The sequence below is a fragment of the Phalaenopsis equestris genome, unplaced genomic scaffold (genome assembly GCF_001263595.1).
Source record: "Phalaenopsis equestris unplaced genomic scaffold, ASM126359v1 Scaffold222338, whole genome shotgun sequence".
NCBI classification, from domain to species: domain Eukaryota; kingdom Viridiplantae; phylum Streptophyta; class Magnoliopsida; order Asparagales; family Orchidaceae; genus Phalaenopsis; species Phalaenopsis equestris.
In genome coordinates this window covers 286,986-297,238 of record NW_018240513.1, presented here as the reverse complement: position 1 = coordinate 297,238, position 10,253 = coordinate 286,986, and the positions used below count along the sequence as shown (strand labels likewise).

Genomic DNA, 10,253 nt, shown 5'->3' with positions numbered 1-10,253 from the left:
GTCCTATTGAGTGTCATACTTTCATTTAGTTCTAATAAATTAAAATCATTTTTTTATACAACACGCCCAAGTCCTTCTAGGTCTACCTCTACCTTTTTTAACATAAGTGAATCTAAAGCATTCTCTCCTAACCGGATCATTAGGTGGTCGGCATTTAATGTGACCAAACCATCTAAGACAGCTCTCTCTAATCTTGTTTGCCACTAGAGCTACACCAACCCTTTCACGGATACATTTGTTTGTGTCTTTGTGTCAAGCCACTCCTCCACCTAAGCATTCTCATCCCAACAACACTTGGTTTTATACTTCTCTTTTAAAGGCCAACATTCTACACCATAAAGCATTACAGGTCTCTCCACCATCTTATAAAATTTTCCTTTTAAGTAAGAGATACTTTTTAATCACACAATAAGCCCAATGCATTCCTCCACTTCAACCATCCAACTTGAATTCGATTAATAGCATCCCCATCTATTTCATCATCAAGGTATCTAAAATATTTACACATTTTAATGATTTTATCAACCATGGTTACAACACTACCCCCATATCTACTACTACTAAAACTATATTCTATTTATTTAATTTTAGATCTGCTCAAACGACAACCTCTAGACTCTAATGTAGACCTCCCTAATTCAAGTTTTTCTTAAACTCTACTTTTATCCTGAAGAAGAATATCATTAGCGAAAAACATACACCAAGTTACAGTTACATCCTTCTGTAAATACCTTCTGTAAATATCCGCATGATTTATGTAATGATTTTTTTGATAAATTTTAATGCTAGTATTTGACTATATATAATAACTACACTTTTTGCATCCCGGGCTTCGGACTTGACAATAGCTCGCAATTGTGTAAACAACAAAATAAAATAATAATAATAATAATAATAAATAATAATAATAATAATAATAATAATAAATTTCTAAAAAAAAAAAACAAAACAAAAAGAAAATCTGCATAGCTACAAACAAAGTCGTATACAACTCATTTTTATGTTTCATTATAATTATAAAACAAAAAAAAATTAAAAAAAAATGCAAAAAAATAAATAGAGAAATTTACATACATACAAAACACAATTCTAGTTTATTTACACATCTAACCCCTAAAGTTTGATATTAACACTTATACCATATTAGTGCCATAAACCAATGCCAAAAAATGTACATTTCACTTGTTAGAACATAGTGCATGTTACTTTGGATGTGATGTTAAAAATTTCAAAGTTATGCATGTAAATATAAATGTTTTAAGAGTTAGTTATGTAAATAAATAAGAATTGGGTTTTATCTATTGAAGTGCCCCAAATAAATGTTATGCTCAAATATACAATTATCTTACACACTAAAAAAAAAGAAAATAAATCAATTTATATAAAACATATTAATAAAATTTGTCCAGGGCTAGTTCAGAACTCAGCATCAACACCCTTACAATAGTTTTGCGGCACAAAACTTGTCAAAGTTTGAGAACAGGAACATCATAATCACCAAATAGCAATAGTTATATTCATCAATTAAACTAGATTTTACAACATTATAGATAACATAATGCTTCCCAAAGATCAACTCAAATTTTGAAAAATGAAAGCCATGTTATGATATTCATTAACTATCAGACAAAAATATGCATATGCAACCAAAGGTGAAGAAATTATAATAGAGTTCTGACAAATATAAAAATCATATACAATTAATTAATATTGCATAAATTTGTCAAGACAAAATTACCTTCGAAATGACATGGCCTGCAACTAAAATTTGGTATACAAAAGTGGGCATAGAAGTAGGGCTATCAAAACGGCTCGTTGTTCACTAACGGCTCGTGTTCAGCTCGTTCGCTAAGTTAACGAGCCGAACACGAACAAAGATTTGTACGTTCGTGTTCGGCTTGTTTTGGCTCGAAATACTACACACATCAATTATATATATATATATTGATGAGTAGTACTTTTAAAAAAGATAATTGACTACAAGGCTACAATGATTTATAATCACTTAAAAGTATTAATTAAGAAAATAGAATAAAAATTATTAAATTATATTCAAAAGATGTTTTAATATAAACAATAATTTTTAAATCTTGCCCCCAACTCTTTACATCTTATGGCAACATGATTAGGTTTGTCAAAATGACTCTTTGATCGTGAACCACTCGTGTTCAGCCCGTTAAGCAAAAAAGCCGAAGACGAACACACTTTTTGAGCTCGAAATATAAACGAGGGCTCACTCGTGTTCGGCTCATTTACACCCCTACATAGAAGTCCTGACAACAGAGTAAAATATCAAAACTTTTGCCCAGATAATGAATCAACGGAATGAGTTTCTCCATATACTATTCTGATGATGTTTGACAAAAAAGAAGCAAATTACCTTAAGAATATTTTTAAAATATAATTATGCCAAAAGGAAAAAAAAGACCAACTATTAGATATCTAAAGAAGGAAAAAGAATTATTTTACATGCCAATTTATCATAAAAAATAACCAAAAATAAGTATAAAAATCCCACGGATCTAATACCAGAAAGTAATATTTAAGCCTTATAGCATCATCTGACATCATAGATTAGCATTTCCTATTATTTTGACATAAGGCATGTATGTGGTGTTGAATAAGAGCTCACCTTCGATGTTGCTCTGCATTCTTCTTCAAATAATATATTTCATAATTCGTCTTTCTTTAAATTTGATTGGCTTGATATATTTCCATCTGTCGATTTCATATTTTCTTTTATAAAGGCTGCCAATTCCTTTGTGCTGGACTTTTTGGAGAGTTTGATCTGCTCATATTTAAGAACTATAAAATTAAAATATGTTCTGAAATTGAAGAATTAGAATTCATTTCGTTCAAGTGCATACCGGGTTTGATTTACTTCCAGCAGGATAAAACAGAAGTGCAGGATAGTTGTCTATCTGCACAAAAAGATGAACGGTTTAGGGATAATCCATTGCATATAAGAAAAAAAAAAACATGGATCTTATTAACATTTGCCAGAGGATGTATTTTAGAAATTAAATTTCAAAATGGTCTTCTTTATCTTCTTTTCTATTCATTTAAAATCTTTAACACTGTCATTGCAGGGTCTCAAATCCTGGATGCAAAAAGTGGAGCATTGCATTAGATAATCGACAAACATAAAATTTATAGAAAAATCATGGCATGAATCAGTTAAATCCTTGTGTAAATGCTAGGGTGTCCCCTGAAAGCGACGCAAATTGATAGCTTATAAGAAGATAAATTGATACTATAGTTTGGAATTTTTATTAGAGGAGATTTAAATGTACATATTGGTCGAGTGGTAGAAGATTTTAAAAATATTCATGGTGGCTATAGTTTTGGAGTGATTAATGAAGAAAGCAAAACTATATTAGATTTTGCTTTAGCGTATGATTTTGTTATTCCTAATTCTATATTTAAGAAAAGAAATGAGCATATTATTACTTATAAGAATGAATCTAATAAAATACAAATTGATTATTTTCTTATGAGAAAAAAGATTGTCGAGATTGTATAAATTGTAAGGCCATTCCAAGTAAAAATTTAAGCACTTGACATCGACTATTAGTTCTGAATTTTAAGATGAAGAATTGTGAGAAAAAAATACATGAAAATATTATCATAGAAATAGATGGGGGCACCTAAAAGACAAATAAAATTATTTTTATGAGTAAACTTCAAGATTTAAAGATTTAGGGTATTCATGAAGAGGCGAATTCAATGTGAGATAAAGTAATAAATACTATTAAACAAGTGACAAAAGCTGTACTTAGAGAATCAAAAGGGAAAGTTTTTGTAAATAAAAAAAAAATTGGTGATGGAATAATAATATGCTATAAAATATAAAATATAAGAAGTTATGTTATAAAAATTGGTTTAAATGTAGAAGCTTAGCGAATTGTAAAAATATAAAATAGGTAGTATAGAGTCTAAGAGAATAATTTGTGACGTCAAAAATTCTACTTTGAGTGATTTTTATAATAGATTAGAAACTAAACAGGGTGAAAAATATATGTATAATTTAGCCAAACAAAAAATAAAAGAAAAGTAAAGATTAAAAATGAAAATGAAAAAGTTATTTTCTTAAAAGAAGATATTCAATATAGGTGAGTGAGTAATTTTGATAAACTTTTCAATGAAGTTTTGAAAAATACGATCAATCTTAGTGATCTTAATATCGTTAATAATAATAAAAGATTTTATTTTTATCGTTGCATTAGTAAAAAAGAAGTTGATGAGGCTTTAAAGAAAATCAAGGGTGAAAAATCAACAGGACCTGATGATGTCCTAATTTAAATGTGGAAATATTTAGAAAATTTGAGATTTTCTTAGCTTACTAAACTTTTAATAATATTTTAAAAACTATTAAGATTCCTAAGTGGAGAAAGATTATTTTGGTCCCCATTTTTAAGAATAAAGGGAATGAACATAAATGTGCAAATTATATAGGACTTAAGTTGATGTGTCATAGTTTAAAATTATGGGAGAGGATAATTGAACATAAGTTAAGATGTGATGCTAAAATTTTTCATAATTAGTTTAGATTTATGTTGGCAGGTCCACTATGAAAGCTATACATCTATTGTGAAGTTTAATGGAGAAGTACAGAAAGAATAAAGAGGATCTACATATGATTTTTATTGATTTAAGAAAAACTTACGATAAGGTTCCAAGAGAAGTCCGCTAGAGAGTTCTAGAAAAGAAAGATGTTGATATCACTTATATTCAAGTCATTAAAGAAATGTATACTAGAGCTGTTACTTGTATTTGAATAGGAGGATTGACCAAATATTTTTCTATTTCAGATGGATAACATCAGGGATCAGCTTTAAGCCCATATCTTTTTGCTTTAGTTAAGGATGATCTTACTAGATATTTACAGGAGGATGCATCTTGGTGTATGTTTTTCATTAATGATATTCTTCTCGTGGAAAAGACTAGAGAAAGAGTTCAGGAAAAACTTGAATTATGGAGGTCTACATTAGAGTCTAAAGGCCTTAGTTTGATTAGATCGAACATTGAATACAAGGAATGTAATTTTAGTAAAGTAGCACCAGTGACAGAGTTATAACTATGAGTGATCAAATTATTAAAACGTGTGAACTTTTTATATATCTCGAATCTATTATTAGAAGTGATGGTGATATAGATGAGGATGTTATTAGTAGAATTCAAGTTCCTTGGTTAAAACGTAGGAATGCATAGGGCCTATTGTGTGATAGAAAAGTATCGCTTAGACTGAAAGAAAAATATAAAACGGTGGTGAGAGTTGCAATGCTCGATGGCGCAGAATGTTAGCCTTTAAAAGAAATGCATAAAACAAAGTTAAATGTTGCTAAGATGAGAATGCTTAGGTGGATGAGTGGCTTGACACTCAAAGACAAAATAAGAAATGGATATATCCATAATAGGATTGGTTTAGCTCTAGTAATAGAAAAAATTAGAGAGTTGTCTTAGAAGATGTGGTCACATTAAACGTGGACCATCTGATGATCCTATTGGAAGAGTAGATGTTTTAAATTCGACTTATGTTAAAAAGGACAGAGGTAGACCTAAAAAGACTTGGGCATATTGTATAAAAAATTATCTTAATCTATTAGAATTAAATGAAAATATGATGCTCAATAGGAAGCAATGGAGACAAAAAGATTCATGTAGCTGACCACGCTTAGTGGGATAAAGGCTTGTTGTTTTTGTTATTGAATGTCTTCATATCTTTCATTTCTTATCTTAACAAGTTTATATTTCATTTTCTTCTTAATGTCAAATCCATTATACAAATCATCAAAACATATCTACTAATTTTGTTCACAACCCTCTTTTCACGGTTTTTTACTTTTATTTTTTGTAATTATAAATCTTAATACGATCTACTCTTTAAAAATGAAATTATTCTCGTTAAAAAAAATATTTTTTCTCACTCTCACTATAGGAATGCAGCTCATTAATGTTGGATTTTACAGAGACACACACACTTGTTTTTTCTCACTCTGAATATAGGAATACAACTGATTAATGTAAGATTTTACACACACATAGGGTGATATGAATGTATATATTATAAGTTTGGTGTTAGATAAGTACATAAGAATTAGGTGGTATGTGTGTATGTGTGTAGATATGCTAAGAATTGGTTGGTATGTATATAAATGCCTTGATGCAATTACACAAGCATTTAGGATATATGAACACACACATATTTGAATAGTTTCCATACACAACTATGTATGAAAAGGTCTATGTTAAATGTCTTCATCTTTAAACCCATATATAGGGCATTAATAGATATTCGAGATTTAAAGTTATTGATGTATGGTAGATTGTATCCAAGTACAAAATGACTCACTGATAAATTCTTGAATGGTGTAGAGTATTTTGTGCAAGTGGCATCACAACTTAATACTTGTTTTTCAAAAGGTAAGTTTCGATGCTCATGTGTGAATCACAACAATCAAGCAATCCTAACAACGAACGAAGTCGAGGTAGATTTATATTGTAAGTACTTTTAACATAATGATTGGTACTAGACTGCACATGAAGAGTATGAACCAACTGTTCAGTAAGATCTGTTGGTGCTTCATCAAGCCCTACCCCTCCAACTGAATATGATCATAACATATTTGAAGAAATGATTGTTGAGAACATTTCTGAGATTAAATCTACCGACCAATGAAACATGAAAATTCTACAATTTATTGAATGTCGCACAACGGTCTTTGTGGAAAGATTGCACCACGCATTCAAGGTTGTCAATAGCGCTTAGAATGTTGAGTATTAAATCAGATTACAATATATCATATTACAATTTATCTAGAAATTGTTTTAACCAAATTGAACATAACTAAAAGAGACAATCCCTAAAAAAATTAGTTCCAAAGGACCTCTACAGAATAAAAAAAATCGAGGTTAGATATATTAAAGAATATAGATTATTGTGTTAATGATTATATGTTGTATTGTAAGACAGATGCAACGTAGATTTTGTGGTGCTGAGATATTCAAACCAAAAAGTAAAAAAAATTTCATCTACTACATGCCGCTCATTCCCCATCTTTAAAGACTTTTCCCCTCAGTGCATGTAACTCATCACATGACAATGCACCAGAATAAATTTGGGGATACTACTTCTATGAGTCATCTGACAGATGGAGAAGCCTCAAAATATTTTGATCATACATATCCTAAGTTTACAATCGAATCACACGATGTTAGGTTTGATCAGATGAGCTCACAACATACAATCAATTTATGACATAACTTTCCACTTGATATAAGCATGACCACGCCTTTTAGTTTCTGAAGTTGATCGTACAAATTTACATAGCCCCAAAGAATATTCATTTGCACTTGCAACCTTTAGTACATGAGCTTCAAACATTATGGGAAACATGAATGGTGACTAATGATATTGCTACGAAACAAAATATACACTTGAAAGTTGCTTTGATATGGATAATATGTGATTTTCCAATATATGAGATTGATATCAAGTTAGAGCGCTGTGGGAAAATTGGTTTGTCCTTACTGTATAGATCTGTCAAAGGCATTTACTTTAAAACATAAGGGGAAAATTCATTGTTCGATTGTTATCGAATGTTCTTACCCACTGATCACCCGTTCATAAGGAATAAAGATGTCTTCATAAAAATAGAGTTAAATAGTCAAGTTCTTTGGCAAGGATAATTGGGGAGAATTATGGTTGATTTTTTCACATCATAATCCTATTAGTAACCTTGATAGAGTAAGCCATCTTATGCACGTCATAATTGACTTAACTAAGAAGTTGGGATTTACTTTTCTGAGCAACTGACCCAAAAAACTAATAGTTTACTGCCTTCTAAGTTTCACCATCTCATCCTAATATAACTATTTATTTGATTTTTTTTGTATTCATCTAAAATTTACATAATTAAGTTATGTTGTGTGGTTAAACTTTCTTTTAAGATCAACTTACAATATTAATAAAAAAAGCTTTTTTTCTTAAAAATGAAAAAATGTATACTTGAGATTTGGTGGCTATATGTTTTTCTTATTTCTTAAAGTATGTATTGGCTATTGAAAATCATACGCTGCTGCAAAATAAAATTAATTCTCACTACATCTATATCTTCTTTTAAATCAATAAGTCAATACTAGAGCATTTCCTAGAAGCAACACGTTATATGGCTTGAATAAAGTAAAAATGTGCAAGGGTTGTTCTACTGGCGCCCGAAGCAAGTGCTAAATGAGAAATAATTATCATATTATGGATAGATGCAGAGAAAAAAAATAATCTGTGAAAATAATATTAGGATAGGATCTTAAAATATAATTACTCTGATAGGTAAATTAATAAAATTAATAGTTATTATTATTCCTGGGAAAATAAATATCTTATGCATTCAAAAAATTAAATTGATTGGAGACAATGCTGACGAGATACATAACTTAAATTTTAAACTTTAGTATTCAAATAAGAGTCATACAAAAAACGATCTAGGTGTAATTATATATAAAAATTTAAAGGATAATGTTATAAAAATTAATAAAATTGGAGATATAATTATAGCTATAAAGATTGTCGTCGATACTAACATTCTTAATATTATAAATGTTTATGCTCCACAAGTAGGATTGAATATAAGTTAAAAAAAAATTAGAATAACCTAGAACAATTAATACAAAGGATACCCTTCAAGAAAAAAATTATTAGGGAAATTTTAAATGGACATGTTCGTAGAGAGAGAAACTTTTAAAAATAATCACTTTAACTATAATTTTGGAGTAACTAATGAAGAAGGTAGAATCATATTAAATTTTACTTTAATGATTTTGTTATTACTAATACTTTATTTAAAAAAATAGATGAGTTTATTATCACTTATAGGAAAGGATCTAATAATACATAAATTGATTATTTTTTTATGAGAAAAATATATTATAAAAATTATTAGGATTATAAGGTCATTCGAAGAGAAAAATTAAGTACCCAACTTCAATTATTGATTTTAAATTTTAAAATGAAAGGTTGGAAGATGAAAAACATAACAAAATATTATCATATAATTAGACAGAAATACTTAAAAGACATATTTATATTTATGGTAAAAGTTATAATCTTAAGATTTACGATGTCATGAAGTAACAAATATTATGTGGGAAAAAATAACGAGTACAATTAAACAAGTTGTAAGAGATGTGTATAGAAAATAAAAAAGAAAAACTTTTATGAACAAAAATAATTGATGGTGGAATAATAATGTACGAAGATAAAAAATTAAAAAATAAATTATAAAAATTGATTTAGATGTAAAAATTTGGAAATAAGGAAAAAATATGTAGTATTATTTAGGGAGTCTAAAAGAACAATTTGTAATGTTAAGAATTGTGATTTTAACAATCATTAAAATATATTAGATATAAAGAGAACGATATATATATATATATATATATATATATATATGGGATGAGGCCCCAACGGCTCTCTCCAATTCTCTCGCATAGAACCCTAGCCGTTATCCCCCACAATGGTTCTCCTCCCATTGGTATGCCCTAACAAATCTCATCATTCGGTCGATTCCTCCTTCTTCCCCCCTCTCAGCAGAACAAAACCCATAGTCCTTCCCTTCTCTCACCGGCGGCCTCTCACATCGGCAACCTCGCCGACCTGCTTCCTCCTTTTCGCCGAGACATCTTCCGCCTAAAGCCCTAGCCGGACTTCTCCCTTCTATTTTCTTCTTCCCCAAAGTTTTTGAGTTGTCGAAGGTTTTAATACTCAATCATATTTGCCCTTCTTCGGTTTCGTCAACATAGGTACAATCAAATAGATGAAAAACGGTAAAAGGAATGAAAAAGAATCAAATCCCCAAAGTTTACTGAAAAGGAATTTGAGATAAGTTTTTATTTTTGTGATTACATTAAAAGAAAACTTGGATCATCCATGGAAGAGGGCCAATCATCATCATTCATCCAGACTGATCAGTGCCAACCACCACATCGCCGCCACCACCGCCCATCTCTGTCACCGCCGTCGCTGTCGCCGCTGCCCACCTTTTCTTTTTATTTTAAGTGTATTTTGTATTGTGAGTGAAGGAAGAGATTCAAAGGAATTTCAAGAAATTTGCTGAAAAGGAATTTGAGATAAGTTTTTATTTTTGTGATTACATTTGGTTTTAAATTAGACTTATTGTTTGTGTGCACGATTTCTACTTTCAAACTCAATTGTAGTGTTTTCTCCATGAATTCTGAGTAGTTTTCTTTATATATAT

The 10,253-nt window shown here is 29.7% G+C and overlaps 1 protein-coding gene across 1 annotated transcript in view; it reads right to left on the bottom strand.

Annotated features, from left to right (window-relative positions):
• Nucleotides 1-2,432: 2,432 nt before the first annotated feature.
• LOC110037622 (protein disulfide isomerase-like 1-5) overlaps nucleotides 2,433-10,253 on the bottom strand; it is a 52,700-nt gene continuing 44,879 nt past the window's right edge. The window contains exons 11-12 of the mRNA XM_020742316.1: nucleotides 2,868-2,921; nucleotides 2,433-2,788 (exon numbers count right to left, since the gene is read on the bottom strand). Coding sequence (XP_020597975.1) covers nucleotides 2,672-2,788; nucleotides 2,868-2,921 — 171 coding nt within the window. The 3' untranslated portion in view covers nucleotides 2,433-2,671. The remainder of the gene's footprint in view (nucleotides 2,789-2,867; nucleotides 2,922-10,253) is intronic.